This window comes from Macaca thibetana, chromosome 14 (genome assembly GCF_024542745.1).
Source record: "Macaca thibetana thibetana isolate TM-01 chromosome 14, ASM2454274v1, whole genome shotgun sequence".
In the NCBI taxonomy this organism is placed as follows: Eukaryota; Metazoa; Chordata; class Mammalia; order Primates; family Cercopithecidae; genus Macaca; species Macaca thibetana.
In genome coordinates, this window is record NC_065591.1 from 70,344,090 (window position 1) to 70,364,373 (window position 20,284).

Sequence of the window (20,284 nt, forward strand, 5' to 3'; positions counted from 1 at the left end):
GTTTTGACCAACATTCTATAGATTGTGGTTTCAATGTCTGCCTGGTTTTCCAAGACACTGTCAGGCTATTCAAATCTGTTCTGCATGTGTGCCACCCAATGGGCGGTCTGGGACCAGGGCCATGGACTATTCTTAGTTCAGTTCTCAAAGTTTATGGCATATTGCTTAGGGTCAGATCTATGCATGTGATGCCAGGGATGAGTCTGGCCATTCACAAACAACTTTACCACTATCTTGAGCTTCTCCATCACCACCATCTCCCTTGGTATTTTTCATTTCCCTGAGGCCCATATTTTAGGTTTTCCAGCCAGAAATCTCAGGCTTTATTTGCCTTTCTCTGACACACACTTGCTGCAACTACTGCATCTGCATCTGGGACCGATTGGTGAAAGGACAGAAAATGTAGTGGAGATTCACCCATACTCTTGACACCCCCGCTCCTCATCAGAGAGAAGCTTCCCCCATGTCTATGGGCCTCCACTGTTAATGCTGCCACTCTCAGGGGGCCCCTTCCTACTCCTTGAGGTGAAATAGAGGTTTCTCTTGGATGCCCACCTCTGGACTTTTAACTACCTGAGGCAAGGTAGGGGGATGCCAGAGTGGAAAAGGGAGGTGAATTCTGCCTATTCAGTGGCCCTCCAAAGTTTGTTCTTCTCCAATCTGGCTGCCACTATTTGCTTTTCGGTGCCACGTAGCTGCTCTATGCAGCCTGTGCAGGTTCTCTAGCTGCTCCACCTTACTTGGGTGTTTTACTTATTTAAAGAAGAGTTCCGGTTAATGAAGGAATAATAGACTAAGAAGTCAGCATTTTTTAAAAATTTAACATCAAATCTTATCACTAGAAGTAGAATAATCAAACACTATGTGCCCCAGATTAGATGTAATAGAAAGTACATATGAGTTGGTCTTGCTTAAAGCAATTGAACCTGAATTTAATTGAGCCTTTAGCGCTACATGCCAGCTTCTAGGAATTATGAGGCCTGAGAACAAGTGACACCACGAAGAACTATCCACTAAATGCAGGTTGTGAGACATCCAGGAGTACAAATAACCTTTTTCTTTAATAAACAAATAGCATTAAAAAGAAGGAAAAACAATTACAGAATGGAGAGACTTTAGAAACACAACAAATAAAGGGGGGATAAGTAATAGTACTCACGAGAGTCTTAAGGAGATTCAATTAGATGAGCAATGTGAAGTGCTTTCACAGTGCCTGACAAATGGTAAATGGAAACGATTCCTACCTTGTGCCACCTCTCAGAGTCTCAGTCTCCTTTTGTTTGTAACACACTAGGAGATGACAGCCTGCCCCATCTTAACAGTTAAGGAATTCAGCCACTTTAGGCCTCCATCACTCTGCACCTGTCAAGAAGGTGGCCTTGGCAGTATCTGCTGCAGTGTGCACAGTTGGTCGGTAGATGGCAGCTCAGGCCAGTTTATCTGGAGCTTTGGACCCAGGAAGAGCGAGTCCTGTTTTTGTCGTAAGAAGCTAGGTCCTACTTGACCCATCAGACAGTATTCACCTTCTCTTCCTAGGTAGGAGGCATAAAGCTAAAGGAAGAGAATTGGTGGAGGTTTTTTTTTTTTTTTTTTTTTTTTGAGACGGAGTTGCTCTGTCATCCAGGCTGGAGAATTGGTAGAGCTTTTTAGATATAATAAGGGCTAGCAGTTTGCTGAGAATTCCTCATCTGCTGGGCAGAGAGGTATTCTTCAGACCCCATTAGACCAGGGCTTGTACACTTCCTGGCCAGCTGTCTCCAAACTCCGTTTCTTATCTTGTGAGTCCCATTGCCTGCTGCCTCATCCTGAATCACTGGTGTGCAGGTACAACCTGGCTTAGCTTCTCTTCCCATCAAACTGAGGGAATTAACACCTACACACTCATCCACACCTGGCGTAATATGTCTTTGAGGGAAAGTTTGCAGAATGAGTAAATAAGTGAATGCATTATTGATCTTCAGTTCTATATCTCTCTTCCTAAGTAGACCAGTAAATTCTAGGACAGGGTGTACACATTTTCTTTTTGTCTCAGCCTAGGAGGGAGTCTTGGTAGTGACGAATAGTGCAAGCCTGGAACTAGGTTGCTCAGCTTCAACTCCCAGTTCCTCCATCTGCTTGCTGCATGCCCTTGGCAAGTGCCTGCTTCTTCACCTGAAAACTGGATACTAATAGTACCTCTCTTGTTGTACTGTGGTAAGAAATAAGCAAAGGCATTCAAAGTGCCTAGGAAATTGCTTGACATATTGTAGGCACCCAGTACATGTTAATTGCCATCTGAAGCTTTCCTTGCTTTGTGAAAGATTTAATGAACTTACAAAAATGCATTCAAGGAAGAAATGTAAAAGGCCTAGTGTGGTTGTCTGGTAGAGGGAATGGCTCTCAAGAAATAGCTCCTTCTCCTCCTCCTTGTTCTGCTTGTTATTGCTGTTAGCTTCATTGATTGTTTAAAGATGCCTAAGGTAAATCTCTCCAAGCTCCATGAGTCGTGAGTGCTGTTTTGTCCACCTTTGTCCAACCTCAGACCCAGCAGTGGCCTCTGTAGTTGTCTGCGTGGTGCTGGGGACAGCACATTCAGAACTGAAGGATCCTCTTCACAGTGGCCCAGGGAGCAGAATGAAGGGAGGCACTGCCAGAGCTAATTTTACTCCTTTTCCTTTCTGGTTGTGAGAGTGTGAGGTGCTTTTAGGGCATCATCTGAGAGTCACTGCTGAACCTTGGGACTGTTGTACAGGTCAAAAGGGTTCTCGTATGGAGGTCGTCTGAACTCTAGGAAGTGCAGGAGCAGGACAAGGGATGGTTATGATCTTACCAGATCTCACCCATGTTTTTCTGCCTATCAGCTTGGAGGAATTGGAGTGTGACAGGTGGCCACTAGGTGGCGTTATCAATGTGAAGAAATCAGGGGTGTGTTAAGTACATCACCTGCCCCGTACAGTAGAGTGGAAGAGCAGAAAAACGCCTATCTAGAGAAAATAAAGCTTCTCATATAAATGCTTCCCAGCCATCTGGCAAGATTTTGGGTGGAAATGGAGACTAACCCAGGAGAATGTGCATGGTGTGTGTACATGAATATTTAAGAAAACTGGAGGAGAAGGAGGAAAAATCAAGCCCACCTGATTGGCCTCTGCCCACCTGTTCAGTCCTAACTCTTAAGGCCCCTCCCCCGGCTCCCCCCCATGAGATGTGCCAAGCCACCTGCAGGACACCTTGGTGCCTTAACTCTACTACACCCTCCACCTGGAATGCTCTTCTTCATTTCTTTCTCTGAACAGTCAAGGGGTTTCCTTCCTCTCGAAGCCTCCTCTGATTTATCCTCCCCTAGGCAGAGCTGGTTTGTAGCTTCTTTGTGCCCCACAGTCTCTACATGTCCTACAAGTCTTTTCCACTTAATGGACTTAGATGTTTACCACTGAGTGGGGGTTTCCTGGCTTGGAGTTGGTGGGAAGGTCTCGGCTGCTTCTATCCAGTCCTGACATGACATGTATGGAAAGGCTTTCCTGCCCACAGCTTCCCCACCCCTTTGTGGGGCTCCAGGGCTCTTCCTCTGCCTCAGGTTCTTGAGAATGTCCTAGAATGCTGAAAGTTTGTTCACACTGGGTAAGCAGTATGGACAGGGCTGCCTCCATAACTTGCACAGCCCAGTACAAACATAGGACCTTGTTCAAAAATTAAGTGTTTCAAGATGGCAACAGCAGAGCATTAAACCAAGAGTGGGCCTTTCTGAACGCAGGGCCTTGTGTGACTACACAGGTCACATGCCCTTGGAGCCAGCCCTAAATTTGGAGTTGAGCAAAGTCTCAGTGAGCCTTGTGTCTGTGGATGGGTCACCTTCTGGCCACTCAAAAGGTGGTTGTCCATCTTCAGATGTCAATGTATGAAGCCTGTCACATCAGAAACTCCCTTACCCCTGAACTTTAAGATGTAAGATCAATGGCCTAGAACTTGGAGTTAGGTAAATCTGGACTGACTCTGATTCTATCACTTAATAGTGCAAACCATCTCTGGGTCTTATAAAGCTCATCTGCAAAATGGAAGGTAATAATACCTACCATGAATTTTGTTGTAGGTTCAAATGAGATTAAATGTAGGAAGTACTGGGTCTGCAGCCCACATCTGTTGTGTCTACTGAGCCACAATGCTTGTCCTCAGAAGCATCTGATTAGAGAGAACAGGGCAGACGTTGGGCCTAACAGTTGGGTGGCACTTGCTCAGTGAGGTGGGTCACCATGTGATGAAGCCCCAGTGAGCTCCTCCTGAGTGCTGTGTGGTCTCAGGCAGCATCAACTGAGTCAGGCAAGAACTAAAGGAGGGAACTAGGGAGACCTGGAGAAGCTTTCAGATAACAACGTCACCATGGGGAGATCCATTCATCATTTATCCAACAAACATGTATACAAGGTTCCTGTGCCAGGTACCAGGGGTACGGTGGTAAACAAAATAGGTGGGGTCCCACCCCTGCATCATCTTTAATGCTTGTGATTGTGTCCTGTTCTCTTGGATGCATCCCTTGCTAACCAATAAGCGACCAGCATTTACTAGGTGCCTACTGTGGTGTAGGATATGAGATTTCAGTAGATGTTGCGAGACTCTTTCAACCCTCTTGGATCGAAATGAAGGCTGTGTGCTTTCATTCCCAGCAGCTAACACCTGGGAGTCTTTGTAGGCAGGCTGTCCTCAGGCTGCCAGAGCTCATTTTTCCTGAGTGCACGGAGAGCTAGAAGTGCCTGGGTAAAGACAGTCTGAGGAGCAGCCCTTAACTGATGACTGGCAGGTGCAGAGGTGTCAAAAGCCCAGCTGCCTGCCCCTAGGTGGAAAACTCCCAGGTGTGACTTAGATTGTTTCCACAACTCTCCTGCAGGACTTAGCCAAAATTATTCTTCTGAAACTTCGCTGGATTTCACACCTGTGATCAGCACTTTTTCCTGTCCCTCATCTCTATTTGTGTACCCATATTCCCTAGGACCACTTCCTAATAACCTACTTTCAGACACGTCCTCATCTCAGGATCTGTTGGTGGGGAACTCCCTGACCCACAATGGAAAGAGGAGAAAAATGGAGGTAGCGATTGTTCCTGGTCTATGTGTTACTACAAACAGTGAAGCAATGGGCCAGGAGTCAGTCATTATGAATACTAAAGTACTACTTGGCAAATTATTTTTGCTATAAATTAGCATACATTCAGAATTGTCCCTGTAACGTGATCTCTCTCTCTTGTTTGCATTCTGAGATGCTTTATGAGTGGGGAAAAAGAAGAGGTGTTCCTGCCTGCTGGGATTTGCAGATCACCGCCACCCTTGTCCTCGCCAATCTAGGCACACCTATGGGAGTGGGTCCTGCATCAAACATCAACCATTATGGGTTCTGCAGTGTGGAAAAAGTGGAGACATGCTGGATTGGAGCCCCAGGAAATTTTGGCTTCATGCCTCCTGGACGTGGTTTCCACAAGTAGGGCTTGGAGGCCCAGGCTCCCCTAGGTCCACATGAAAAACACACCTTCCTCTCATCTAATCTTTTCTCACTAAATTCACCTCTTCCAGGAAATTTTCTCGGATTCCTTCCTCTGTTCACTCAGCCCTTCCTGAGTTCTCCTTTGGCACCGTGGAAAGTGGGTTTTGTTGGAGCTACTTTCTTAGCACTCGGGTACTCCCCCTCTCTCCACCCCCAAGCCAGCTGGAGGCTCTGAGTTTTTAGCCCAAATCACAGGCTGATAGAGCACATTAGGAACCTTAGCCATGGGCAGGACGCGGGGGCTGGGGCTGGTCCTGCTGTCACAGAATCATGGCTATGGGCAGGTGATGAGCTTGTGTTCCCCAGAGCGTGGTTCTCCTCACCACCAAACCCATGTGAGCTGAGTGTGGACACCAGGGCACTTGTGCCCATCTCACTGCCATGTAATCACCTTGCCCTGCTTGTTCCTCTAGCCCCTCTGCCTGGACTGACACCTCCAGGGTCTGGACTGGACTCTTGGGTGTTGATGGGATTCTGCTGCCAACAGAATTCTGCTCCTGCACCATCCAGGCTGCACCCTCACACTCCGTAGTGTTGGAGCCCTGGCTGCTTTAAAACTGGCAGTGTCTCAGCCCCCAGACTGAGCTCAAGCTAATGGAGCCTCTTGAGTCCACTGGGTGGGCCTCAGGCCACCTCTCTGAGATTTCTGGGTTCCAGCAAGCTTGGATGCCGAGGCTTCTGGAATAGTGACACAGAGCACATGTTCCTTAGTATCACAGAGTCTGTTTTCTGAATCTTTCTAGACGCCCTGATTGAGTGGTGATGCTTATAAGCAAAGGGTCCTGTCTTACATCTTTAAGTATTCTGAGACTGCTTAGGCTGGGATCTTGTGCTCATTAAATGTGCTCATTAAATGGCTGTTGACTATAATTCCTCCTCCAGACCTTGTCATGGGCCTGGCTATGGCATTTATTCATGCAATCATCCATTCTCTACTCATCCATCCACTCAGTCATATAATAAAGATCTGAATCTGAAGGAATGACTCAATTTCCTCTATTCTTATATCCTAGGTTGTTACCCTAAGAACTTAGATATTCATCAGAAGGAATTTCAAAGCTCTACTGAGTCTTGGCCCAGTTAACGGGTACAATTTGTAAGCCTGGTAGTCCTGAGAGTGGGTGTATTTTGAAAGCTCTACATACAATGGCAGCTTCTGATGTCCTTTAGGACAGGATGGGCTTGTAGATTACAAGGCAAATAGGAGAATGCTCTGTTCCTCTCCTTGGGTTTAAGGCTGCATTGCTCCTGAGAGGTGATATTCGTCCTTGCAAGGTGTTTGCGTGTATCTCCACATACATGTTTTGGATTCTTGAAAGGATGAAGAATGTATTTGCGACTCCATTGTCCATGAGACGTTGGAAGGGGGCTGGTCTGGGGGTGGGAAATGGGGCCCACCCTGGGGTTATTTCAGACCGATTAATTCAGGCTTGAGAAATTAATTGCTAGATTGCCTGATGGGGGTAGGGGTGGGCCCTTGTGTATGGATGGAGTTTCCCAGCGTCTGGGGAGAGATTTCTAGTGTGAAGGTTGGAAGGAGAGCCTCCCACAGAGGTGACTATGAGGACAAGGAACAAGGTCAAGGTGGGATGTGACCAAGCGGGAAGCCTCCGTAACATGTTTAACTTCTTAGACGCTTCTCTGGATATGAGAAAGAAACAGTGGTACTCACTTTTAAGGTCTTTTCCCTCCTATGTTGTAATTTTCTCCACAGCCTCTGATGGATCAGCAAAGTCCTAATCACCTACATAACTTTGAGGGCAGGATTTTAGCGGGACCTGAGGACCTGAGGCCGGCGGGGAAGGAGAGGCCCTGGTTCTTACTTCTTCCTCCTTCCTGAGGGCCTTGCATAGCTGCAGCAGCTTTGCGAGGAGTGTGTGCACAGCTGCAGCAGCTTTGCGAGGAGAGTGGCTGAGGTGGGGGTGGGGATGGGGGCGCGGGGGGAGCGGGCAGCCCAATTTGGAAGGGCACAGGAGACGAGGCCCTCTTTCTCAAATACATCAGAGGGAGTGGGCTCTTCAGGGAAAGCAAAAGCTGACCTTAGGGTGACCCATGGCTGAGAAGCTGTTTTGGGTACTGGGAAACACACAGGAAATTAGACAGCCTCTTTGGCCTGGAGGAGCTCACACCCAAGAATGATCCAGTCTTGAAAAGGGCGTATGCATGGCAGATGCTTAGGGAGTGCCTTTCCAGAGGGGAATGAGCAGCAAGAGTTTATTTCAGCTGGGCTCAAGGCAGCAGCTTGTGCAAAGGCCCATGTGGGCCAGTGTCTAGAAACAACTGTGGGCTGGTGCATGACCCATGCAGCAGACTGTAGCTATGTGTGGAAGAGAAGAGGCATTGATTGAGGGTTTTGTCATTGATTGAGGGTATCTGAAGTACCAGGCTCAGTGGCTTATTCTGTACAGTATAAAGGATAGTGTAGTTGGCAGTGGCTCTCAAGCCTGATGGGGCATCAGAATCACCTGGGAACCTGTTAGAATTGCAAATTAAAAGGCTGCACCCAGACCCACTGATTCAGAAATTCTGGGGGTGGAACCTAGCCATCTGTGTTTTAATAAGACTTCTGGGTGATTTAGATGCAGCCCAAAGTTCGAGAACCACTGGTGTAGTGGAAATAGTACTAGACTTTGGAAGGTGGGGTGGGCTAGTGAGAGAAGGAGGTGTGAGGGGGATGACTCACACTGGAGAAAGTCTGCTGTGTTCTGAGTCATGGGCTACATTACTTGCATGTTCTTTTAAGTGCTCTAAGCAGTGACCGGGGGTGGGGGTTCTATATCACCATACTGTCAACATAGATGGAAAATCCAAGGCTTACAGGGGTTAAATGACTTGCCAAAGATCACACAGTACTAGAGCTTCGTTCTGCACCCAATTTGGCTTGATTCCTAGAGCGAGATTGTCAGTGCCTCTTGGGGCCACTGACCCACCTGTGTGCAATGGTCTGGGCAGCAAGACCTGGAGAACCCACGGGGACCTGGGTGGAAGGAAGGGTCTCAAAGCTTGTAGCTCCTTCTCTGAGGACCTGGTGGTGACCAGCCCTGAGGCTGATAAGCAAGAGATGAGGACTTCTATTCTAATTCCTGCCCTCAAAGGACAATTATTTGAATTTTCATAAGGTTTGCCATTCACACCAGGGAGCTGGGCTTAGCACATGTACTCTTTCAACAGACCAGCTGTTGTCCCTGACCGCCAGGGCTGATAGGTTAAACGTGAGGTTAAGTGGGAAAAGCAGGGTGAAAAATGACCTGTATGCTGTGATGACAACACCTTAAATAAAAAACAACAACATTAAGAACACATAGAGGGGGGAAAAGCCCAAAGGAATTTTCTTCCTTTCTTGTTTCCTAAGGTGTATTATGTAGTTACAATTATTTGTATCATGAATATACAGTCATTTATTTTTAAAGTGCAACCACTCACATCCTTTGTGGAAGGCAGTGGCATGGTGGATGACTCTGCGTGCACAGTGGTGGGGCAAGGCTCTCTCCTCTGGGAGGGTTGGGTTCCATGGCCCCTTCAGCCTGTCCCTGAACGAGGGCAGCAGTGGGATGGGCAGCCATGCCGCACTAGTGATATCAGAGGAGTTGTGATATCTATTCCTCTCATGCAGTTGCAAGGTCAAGCTTCAGGATCATAGAGACCCTCTGAACATCCCTCTTGACAGAGCTGTGGCCTGGAGGGCTTAAGAGGGACCCTGGGGCCTAGGGCTGAGTTCTCTCCTAGGTCATCCTGATAGCAGCCAGCAGGGAAGCACAAACCCAGGATGGCTTGGGGGCTGGGACAGGCAAGAGGAAGCCTCTCTCTCCAAGCAAAGGCCACCAGACACCTGTAAACACAAAATAGTCTTTATTTGTCAACGAAGGCTACACGGGATCACTTCTGGTTTTGTTTTTATGCTTTTTTTTTTTTTTTTTTTCTAGAAGGTATCTACATCTGCATTTATTTACAGCCTTATTGGTATTTACACAGTCAAGATACAGTGTTAGAAACACAAAAGTGTTGAGAAAAAAACTTCTCAAAATTAGTTCCAGACTTCAGGAAAATGATTTCCACATGGTAAGGCCAGAGTCTCCAGTGTTGGTCATCCAGAGGCAGCTTGGTACAGACTCCTTTTGCTGAAGCTGCTAGTTCAGAGGTCCTCAGAACAACAGGTGGATTTACAAAAGTGGGATTCTGGTGTTGGATGAATCCAGGGCTGCTGGGGCACTGCCAGACACCTGCGGCTCAGCTCCTGCCAGGACGGTCAAGCCTGCTCCAGGCTGAGTCCTCCTTTGGCTGTTCGCCCTCAGAATAAATCACATTTTCTTGGGGACCAGGAGGTCACCTAGTACCTTGCCTTTGGCATTCCAGAGGGGGTAAGAAACACAACATTGGCCCTCGCCCGGGCCTTCCCACATTCTGATCTTCCACATTCGTAATGAAACCTAAGAGTCACCACTGTCTGGGGCAGTCAAGCACACAAGGATGGTTTTTGCGAATGTAAAGGTTGGAGAGGATAAGGTTTGTCTCTATCACCTCAGCAATGAGTCTTTAAAATGAGTTTGCTGTTTTTGGAAGGTTAAATTAAAGGGCCTTGAACTGCAGAGTTCTTTTTTAATTCCCTTTCCTCCAATAAAACATAGACAAGTGTATAAACCTAGCTGGGAATGATGTGCCTTAAGTAGAGAGGTTTTCCTTCTAACGAGGACCCCAAGGGAAAGGAGAGACTGGGTTCTTTCTGGGATCCCTCAGGAGATGTGTCCCCAGGTCAGGACCGGCTCTTGGGCTTAATGGCTGCCATGAGGACTGGAGAATAGCCTGGACTTTGAGCAGTGAATGCTCAAATCCCCAAGCCTGACACCCTGCTGAGAGCTCGAAAGCTCATTCCTCCTGGGCAGAAAGCTCAGCATCACCGCCCTCACCACGTGGCCACCACAAATACAAGACTGCAAGTGGTAAAACTGCATTCTAAGATTTCACATTGAAATCTTAGATGGAAATGGAAATGGAAATCCCTGCCATCTATAAAGGTGATACTTTAAAGTCGCAGCTAAGAAGATGTACTTTTCTTCTTTTTTCAAATTCTGATTCTTTGTTCTGTGTCTACAAAACACTGCCCAGTCTGCCTTGCCATCATCTTCTGTGCCCCTCCTGGGTTTTTGGACACACACCTCCTGGCCATTCTCACCCTCAGTTTCTTTGGGATTGTTTCCAATCCTCTCTCCCTAAGTAGAAATCAGGCACTGGTGTGGTCCTTGGGTTAATTCTCAGCCAACAATTCTGAGAGATGAGGGTCAGAGGCTGACAAGGGAGTAATTTACTGGCATGCCTTCCTGTTCCTCCAGTTGTCCTAGCTCTGCCCTCCAGCAATGTCTGTTTGGAGTGTGGGGGGTGGGGTAAAAAAGAAATCTCATCCTACAAAAAACAAAGTTGGGGAATCAGCAAAGTCCTATTTAAGGTGGTGGCAGAGGGGCTGAGGATGCGGGACCAGTTGGCAGCTGTGTGGGGTAGGAGAGAAGGCAGGAACTGTAGGATCATACACCTGGGCAGGTGAGGGAGGCCTGGTCACTCTATCGAATGAACAGATTTGGTTGGTGAGTGTCAAAAGGGCTGGTGTTCTCAGTGTGGGAGTCGATGCTTGGAGCCTATTACGTAGGCATAGGGTTAGGCCTTCAAACTCACCCTTGCCATGGGGTTGGGACTGCTGGTCTCAGCAGGAGGACAGTTTGAGAAGGGAGGCACTGAGTCACCTGCAGCCCAAATGGAAATCAACTCAAAAGGGCCAAGGCCAGAATCACCCCCTTCAATACAACAGCACCAATGTGACGGTGAGGTACATAACACTGCCTGTGCCACCGCTGAGATCCTTTTTCTAAAGCTTCGGGATCCTTCAACTTCTCTCCCCACAGAAGCTGGGCTGCTGTGGTGGTATGTAGCCCAGGAAAAATATAAGATCCTTTAAAGAAATAAACACTCAGGCCAGGTGCAGTGGCTCACACCTGTAACCCCAGCACTTTGGGAGGCCAAGGTGGATTGCCTGAGGCCAGGAGTTTGAGATCAGCCTGGGCAACACAGTGAGACCCCATCTCTATGAAAAAAAAAAAAAAAAGAAATGAAATACCCAATAATTCTCTGTTTTTGATCCGTAAAAGTCCACCCTATCCCTTTGGGGAGGGGGCTGTGGAGGAGGGACAGGGCATGGGGGAAGCCTAGGGAGCTGGTTCCCGTGGACCACAAGCCACCCTTGACCTCTGAGCAGACATCCCCAGCAGGTCTTCACTGATACCGGGCAGCCAGGATGGGACTGATCGACTGGGCAGGAGCACTTTGCCCAAGGACCCTTGGTATGAAGAATACATTTTGAGAGGCGTAAGTCCCTTCTGGAGAAAAAAAACTTGTGTTCTTCAGGCCAAACTGTTTTCCATCTCATCCAAGAATGATCCTGCCAGATGGGAGCCCCGATCTCCAGCTCATGCCTCCCCCAGCAGGCCTGCGGAGCGCTGTATCTGACTTAGTGGGGCTCTGGATCCAGGGGCAATGGGCAACCAGTGGACAAGCAGGCCAAGGCGCACTGCTGCGGCAGTGTGACTTTTTTTTTTGGAAACAGGAAGAGCACTTAGCGAAACACATCCTCTAATCCCAGTGGGATGATGTAAGGCGAAATCTCCTCTCCTCGAGAAGTTTTGGATGCCTCCCTCTGCCAGGCAGAACCCAGACTACATGCTGCTCCGATCCTCATGCAGTCAGAGACCTTCTCAGTTTCATTAACTCGTGTAATATTCTGAAGACTCTGTGAGTAAGGCTATAGAGGTGCCATGAGCTTATCAGTCCAACAAGGTTTCCACGGGGAATAGCTCAGACTCAGAATTCATTTTCCACACTTAATGTAAATGTAACCCATAAAAGTTCCATTTTCTAAGAAGCCCAGCTTAAAAGGAAGCATTTGGCTTCCCCTCCCGTCTCCCAGAGAACTCCTGTGAGTGGTAATGACAATGGTAATTAGGCGGATGAACCAGGAATGGAATCCTTGAACAAGGGGCTCCCAGCTCTGGCTGTTACTCCCCCTGCCCTCCCTGCTCCCCCGCCTGCTGGCTGCTGCCTCAGCTTGGGTGTGCTCTTCAGGTATGGGCTGTCCCTACTGCTGCGAGGGCTCAGGCCTCTCCCTGACGACACAGGCACAGGTCTTCACAGGAACCACACCAGCCTGGCCTCCCAGATCCATGGGTACCCACCTTGGGAACTGCCCTGCTCCTGGTGGGGTTGCATGACACGGGCAGGCCACACCACATCAGCTCTTCCCTCCTTTCTTCCTGCCACTAAAAAACACACTGGCTGGGCTTCTCTAGGGGGGAAGCTGATTCAGAACTTCAGGAATTTCCTGGAAGCCCATCCTGCCCCAGTCCAGCTCTGCGATCAGCTTGTACATGGAGGCAGATGGGACTTCTGGAGCTGGTTAGAAGGATGCTTGGCTCATGCCTTCCTCTCTTTGGCTGGCTTTTTTTCTTAAGCATTTTTCCAGAATCAAAGGCCACCAAGCACCTCCCTCCACATTCCGACGTCTCAGTGGCGGCGGCTGAGCAATGGAGGGAAGATACTCAAAGTCATAGAGAGAGGGCTTTGCCTCGGAAGGCAGGCTGCTGCCCTCACCACCACTGCCATCCCTTTGCTGTGGGTGGCCTTCCCTTCCGTGGACATGGTGCTTACATTGAGGGCTTGCTGTGCAGTGCTGGTTCTCACATCTGGCTCTGGGAGAGAGGAGGAGATGAACAGGAACATCATGGAGGACCAACCAGTCACAGGCATCCTGGGTGCTTTCCCTCCCGGGAGGATGGGGCTCTGAGTCCAGGACGTTATGTCACCGGTCTGGGGGAAAGGACCTGGGAGACACTTTCTCTATCCCAGCATGGAGGTGGCACCGACAACTACACGGGATTTGCAAAAGGGGTAGGGGGCTTCATTTAGCATCAAAATAGAAAGCTTGGACAGGAGTTGGGGCAGCTTAAAAAAGGTGCTGAACACCACCATGAAATTCCCTGGAGCAAGATGAAGCCATCTGTGATCCTCTGGAGGCACAGAACATGGTGAGAAGAAATCCACCACTCTTCTGCAGAAGCCCTGCCAAGGAGCCTCCGGTCCTACAGACCGTCCTCCCAGGCCCCCTTGGAAGGGGCATTGTACTGGCCCATCACTCCCTTTACTCCTGCCTGACCCCAATCGAAGAAGAAAGGGTTGCACATGAGACAAGTTAGCACAGACATTCATGTCCCACATCACACTGGGTATCTAGGGACAGACAAGGAGACACCCCAGGAGATGCATCTCAGAGAGGAGCTACATACCCCAAACGACAAGGGAAAAATCCTAGAGGAAAAAGGGAACAAAAGACAATAAAGTTTTCATTGTGATCACACTACAGAAAAAAATACCTTCTGTTCTTTGCAAAAAATGTGTGAAGGCCAAATTTGTGTTTTTCTTTTCTAAAAAAAAGGATGTTGCATGAGTTACAATGCAACCAGTATCTTTTTGTTTCTGCACTTGTTAAAAAATCAATTTTTTTTTTTTAAAGTACAACACAGTCAGGTATGTGGCCACAAAAGAGTAGCTGTCTTTGGCAAGAAGTCCAGGCCTCGGCCCTCTCTGTCACCTCCGGCCCATCTCGCTCTGTCTCATGAAGTGGATGTTGTTGGCGCTGTCCGACAGTTCCGGGTACTGCTCGACAGAGATCACGAAAAAGCCGTCGTAGCCTTGCACCCGCCCTGTGCTCAGCACCTGCTGCTTCTCCCCCTCTGTCCAGGCCCGCAGGCCTTCCTCCCCTTCCCGCAGTCTCTGCTGCTCACGGGCCCAGGCCTGGCGCACGGCTCTCTGCCGGGCCAGCTCCAGGACCCGCGCCTTCTCCTCGTCCAATGTTGTCCCGTAGCGTGTGTTCAAGCACAGTGCCCCATACTGGAGCTGGATGTCTGTGTAGCGTCTAGTCCTGCCATTAAGCACTGTGTTGATCTGGGACACAGTGACGTTGATCCCATTCTCCAGGGTTCGCCGCCCCCCACTGAGGCCCAGGATGGCCAGGTCACCTTCTGAAGGCCCTGGTTTCACAAAGTAATGGGTGTCCACCCCATCAATGGTGAAGTGCAGGTTCTCTAGGTAGTGGGCATTGTTCAAGATGGCAGCAACCCTTCGCCCATCCTCGTTGGCCACACTGATGATGTCTGTGGTCACTCGGCCATCCTTCAAGGCAAACTTGACCCCCTTGCCAAAGATTGAGCCACTGGATGCAAACTTCTTGGTCTTTGGGGCCTGCTGGCAGCTGGTGATTGTGGAGCCATAGAGCTGGTCAAAGCGTTCTAAGGTAACGAAGGCCTTGAGCTGCTTCTGTACTTCACACTGTACCCCGAGGATAGACTGATGGGGGAGGAGAGTGAGAGAGAGAATAAGACAAAGGGGAAAAACCCCTGAGAACCTGGAAAATCAGTTTAAATAATGAAGTCAAAACCACACATATTTATTAACCTACGGCATGTAGCTCTACCGCCGACCACCAGAACATCCAGGTGGTCACCAGAAGGTCAGAACATCTGCTGACCTTCATCCATCCATTCACCCACCCTTCTTTTTAGAAACTGTTCAAGGGGCACATAACCTGTGCCAGGTCCTTTTCTGAGCACTGGAGACACAAAAATGAATCAGACATCATCCTTGCTCTTAAATAACTCATCATTTAGTGAGGAAGGACAGATATGACAACAATAATTGCAATCAAATGTGATCACTGATGGCCTAAGAGAGGAACTAGTAATAGCTATAGCTAACATTTCTTGATGTTTGAGCCAAATAATTACCACTCATTATCTTAGTGATCTTCACAATAACTTTATACGGTAGGTGCTGTCATGATTCCACTTTCATGTCTAAGGAAACCAAGGCTCAAAGAGGTTGTCACTGGCTCACAGTCATACAACTAATAATAAGTCAACATGCAAGCCTGTCCAATTCTAGAGGTTCAGTTTCAAGGGCTGCTGGAGAAGGAAGGAGCAAACAAAGCTGAGAAGAATCTTGGCCTGAAGATGGAGGAGGTGGGGTTTGAGGACAGGCTCAGGCTTGAGTTGGGACCTGAAGGATGGGTGGGAGTGGTAGGGTGCCGTCAGACGGAGGATTGGCAAGAAATGCATTCTTGGCAAGAAGGCATAACATGGTGAGAGGCAGTGACTGATATTAACCCTTCCACCCTGCTTCACTGCTCTCCACTGCATTTACATCTGATTTCCAAGGAAGGCCTCTGCCCCACTGTGCTTCCTTGGGGCTCCTGGGGTGCCCCTCCTCTTGGCTGCTTTGGGGGACAGGTTGGGCCCTGCTAGCTTGGTGTATCATCTACCTGTCCCTTCTGTAGCTCAGGGAGCTTGGAGAAGCCACACTCAGGAAGGCTCCAGGGCCTAATCAGCAAGTTAGGGAAATGGCTTTAGCAATAGGCCCGTCGGCTTCTCACTGAAATTAAGTCCTCTTTATAATTAATAGAACCCTGTCTGTGAACAATTATTTCCTAGAGTTTCACGAAAGCTGGAGTGCTCAACAACAAAGATCTCCGATGCTTGCCAAGGGCGGAAATCAATAATTCATTGATAGGCGAGGTTGGCAGACAGGCAGTCAGAGACTGGGGCTCTCTGGAGTGCGAAGGGAGCCTCGTGAGGGAGGAGGAGCTGTGCTGCAGTGCTCAGCCCTGGGAAGAGCAAATGCCAGGATATCTGGGCAGGGCCTGGGGGTGGTGGGAACTGGAGAGGCTGGGCAGCAGAGAGACAATGGGCTCTGGGACCAGGCAGACTTGGGTTCTCTTATCAAATTCTGCTGCTTTCAAACCGTCATCTGTAAAATCGGGAAATGTCTGGGCTGTTTACTTCTTTCAGCCATTTATTTATTTATCAAAAATGTTCCATGCATCCACTGTTTGCTATCCTGTATGCTGGGTACTATATGAGACCTAGCACTTAGCCTCTTGGGGCTCATAATCCAGTGAGAGACAAGAAAGAGGCATTAAAATACAGTGTGGGAAGTGCCACCAGCGTACAGAGGTGCAGAATCCCATTCTCCGGGGTCTGGTAGGAGATAGCCATGCTGAGGCCTAACGGAATCAGTCTGGAGTAAGAAATGTGGATGTGAAGGTTTCTGACCACCAGCAGCAAGCCATCTGGCAACCTGCTTTGCTCCTTAGTCTGTCATCCCCTGGGCAAGCATCCCTTGAAGGCTTAGTCTCTGCCTGATTCATCCCTGCGTTCACTGGGCACAGCATGGGGCTTGGCACAGAGTCAGGTTCTCATAGAGAATTTATGAATGGATTGGGTTTGTGGGGAGGGGAGAAATGAGCAAATGAATGCCTGAAGTGAGCGGGTGGGATGAGATTGTTTTTAAAGACCTTTCCAGCTATACAATTCTGAGTCTTTGAAACTGGGTTATAAAAGCGAGACAAGAGCAAGTGAGTCTTTTTGAGCACCTACAATATGCCAGGCACTGTGCTAAGCATGAGGATACAGAACAGGCACATCTGGGTTTGAATCCCAGCTCTACCCCTTCCTTGCCATGTGGCACTGGGAAAGCCTCAGGCACGAATCTGTAAAATGAGAACAATACGGCTGTGGGATCTTTGTGAGTTACATAGAATAACTCACATAAGGCCAGGTGCACTGAAATACTCAGAAAATGTCACATTTTTATTTAGAACCCACCTTCTCTCCCTGCGCTTTTGTTCTGGATAGTGACACAGGCTTATTATTTTTGTGGAACTCCAAACTCAGTGTAACACACAAAGCTCCTTACTGCAGCTTGTAAGTGTCTGTGTGTGGTCATGGCTGCTTCCCCAGCAGCTTACTAGTGGTGGGGTTACTAAGTAGTTGTTGAACTGTCTCTGGCAGGCGCTGTGGAGGCACCATATTGGTGTCTATCACTGGCCCACGCTTTTCTGAAAAGCTGAAGGGACCCCCTCCTGCAACGTCTGAGTGGCCTGAGGAGTGGCAGCCTTGCGCAGGAATTACCTTGCTGTTGTCCCACTCCTGGGTTTTCATCTGTGTGTGGATGAGCTCATAGGAGGGTTCCATGGCATCCATGTCTGGTTTGGGGTAACCAGGGATCACGTTGTGTAGCTGGAATCCAAAGGTGAGCAGCCAGCTGTTAACATCTGGATGGGAGGGAAGCAGAAACATCTCCGTGGAGTGAGTGGACCTCAGATACGACCCATCCCCATCACACAGCCTGCAGTTAGCTGCAGCGGGTGGTGAGGGTGTGGATTGCTGCTGGTGGGAGAGTCAACTGCTACGTACACTTTGGAAAATGGTTTCACTCTATGAAAGCCAAATGTACTCCTGGGACTCAGCGATCCCAATCCCAAGTACACCCAAGAGTGATGACACTGAAATAGAAGCCAGGTTTCTGGACTTCCTTTGCTCTTTTCACTTCAACTCCCAGGACCTCTAGCTTCATACCCAGGGGCAGCTGTTGACAGATGAAGATCCCTCCCTTTCACCCCAACATCCATAGGAGACACTTACAAAGGACATCCAGACCCACCTAAAGGAAAGATTTTAATGATTGACTTGCAATGAGACAATTCACTTACGAAACACACTCCCCTGCTCTCCCACCCCCTGTGCAGTGATTAGAGCTTCAGGGTTAAAGTCCCATGGGTTATAGAGATGGCCTAGGCTGCAATCAGAGAGTCTTCCCTCTGCTTCTACCTTTTATTTACTCTGAAAGCCCAAGGATGCCACAACCTCCCTGTGCCTTCATTTTCTTTTTTTTCTTGAGACAGTCTTGCTCTGTTACCCAGGCTGGAGTGCAGTGGCATGATCTTGGCTCACTGCAACCTCTGCCTCCTGCGTTCAAGCAATTCCCTGTGTCAGCCTCCTGAGTAGCTGGGATTACAGGCACCCGCCCCCATGCCCAGTTAATTTTTGTATTTTTAGTAGAGATGGGGTTTCACCATCTTGGCCAGGCTGGTCTTGAACTCCTGACCTTGTGATCCACCTGCCTCGGCCTGCAAAGTGCTGGGATCACAGGTGTGAGCCACCGTACCCGGCGCCCTTCATTTTCTAGTCTTTACACTGGGCTTGGGGATCGAGTCCCATAGGCATGGGAATAATTGATTTTATAACATTCCTTGGGGTCACTAATTATTAGGTGTGGGGATAGACAGGATTTTGCCATGAACATCTGGCTCACTGGAGAATGGAATCAGGAAGCCAAGACATGAGGAAATGAAGAGGACCAGTCACCTGGCCCACTATTGCTGAGTGTCTTCTATGTGCCCAGGACTGTGCCATTCAGACCCTCATCTCACATACTCACAACTCTGAAGGAGAGATGAGACATGGGAATGAATAACTTTGATACAAGGAAAGATTAGAGGAAGGTGGAAGTCTTTCGTTTAGACAGGCTGACAAGACCACATGCAGAAGGTGGCATTTAAGCCAGACACTGAAAGCTGTGCCATTTTTGTCAGGCACTGGCAGAGATGAAGTGGGCACTTCAGGCAAAGATGACTGTACAAGGCAAGGCCTAGAGAGGGAAGGTGTGGGTGCAGGGAGTGTTCAGGTAACCAGAGAGCAGCTCAGCCAGAAAGGACGACTGTGGCTGGAGCAAGAAGAGCCTCAGATGGCAGGTGGGAGGTGAACTAGGGCCAGAGGGAGACAGACAGACAGACAGACAGACAGACAGCCCGTGTCCCAGCATGGCTCAGCCTTCCTTGAAAAGGCATAGCTGAAGATGCCAAAGCAGATGTCGATCAGAGACTAAGAATCCAAAGTCTTGGGGAGGCAGGATTTTGAGTTGAGCCTCAGAGCCAAGCCTGATTTTGGCTTCTTTCCAGTAGAGACAGAACCCTGATCACAGAGGTCCTGTTTAGTTTCTAGGATGATAGAGTTTGAATATTTGTCCCCTCCAAATCTCATGGTGAAATTTGATCCCCAATATTGGAGGTGGCCTAGTGGGAGGAGTTTGGGTCATGAGGGCAGATCCTTCATGAATGGCGTGGTGCCCTCCCTGAGGTAATGAGTGAATTCTTGCTCTATTAGTTCATGCAAGAGCTGGTTGTTTAAAAGGGCATGGCACCCCTCCCTTCTCTCTTGCTACCTCTCTTGCCATGGTCACACTGGCTCCCCTTGCCTTCCACTATGAATAAAAGCTTCCTGACACTGAGCAGATGCGGGTGCCATGCTTATACCACCTTCAGAACTGTGAGCTTAGTTCCTTATAAATTACCCATGAGTCTATTTTCCTTATAAATTACCCATGCTCAGGTATTCCTCTATGGCAGCATAAAACAGACTAAGACATAGGTAAGTTTAGGCAAAATTGCTACCTGCCACCCACTGAGTTCATCCTATTGGTGGGAGTGACCTGTGTCCCTGTCACCACTGGGTCCTATGTTGCTATCCCATTCAAGAACCTCATGTTTGCCTTTGTTTTTGTTTTGTTTTCAGGTCGTCCGGGGCCCCCTCTCCCGAGTGTGCAACTTGGTGGTGCCGAGATGGAGTAGTGGTAGAAAGGGAATTTTGGAGCTTCGTTCTACTCGTTTCAGCCTTAGTAGGCAAAATCAAAGAAAGGAAAGAACATGGTAGTTGAAGCAAGACAAACCCAGATCCAAATTCTGGCTGCCCAACTTACAAACTGTGTGAACTTGGACAGTTTACTTAACTTCTTCGAGATTTTGTTTCCTTATCTGAATAGTGACAGTAGAAATGGTTTTAACCATACTTTTATGGAGAAGAGTACAAAGTGTTACCGTTTGGTGGCAGTTATCGTGTGGTAGGAGCTA

At 48.6% G+C, this 20,284-nt stretch overlaps 2 protein-coding genes across 2 annotated transcripts in view; both read right to left on the reverse strand.

Moving 5' to 3' along the window:
• The window catches only part of KCTD21 (potassium channel tetramerization domain containing 21), a 540,409-nt gene that overhangs the window by 491,892 nt on the left and 28,233 nt on the right, over window positions 1–20,284 (reverse strand). The window lies entirely within an intron of this gene.
• TENM4 (teneurin transmembrane protein 4) overlaps window positions 9,341–20,284 on the reverse strand; it is a 3,098,737-nt gene continuing 3,087,793 nt past the window's right edge. Inside the window, exons 37-38 of the mRNA XM_050757454.1 lie at window positions 17,508–17,650; window positions 9,341–14,889 (exon numbers count right to left, since the gene is read on the reverse strand). Of these exons, the coding sequence (XP_050613411.1) occupies window positions 14,131–14,889; window positions 17,508–17,650 (902 nt within the window). The 3' untranslated portion in view covers window positions 9,341–14,130. The remainder of the gene's footprint in view (window positions 14,890–17,507; window positions 17,651–20,284) is intronic.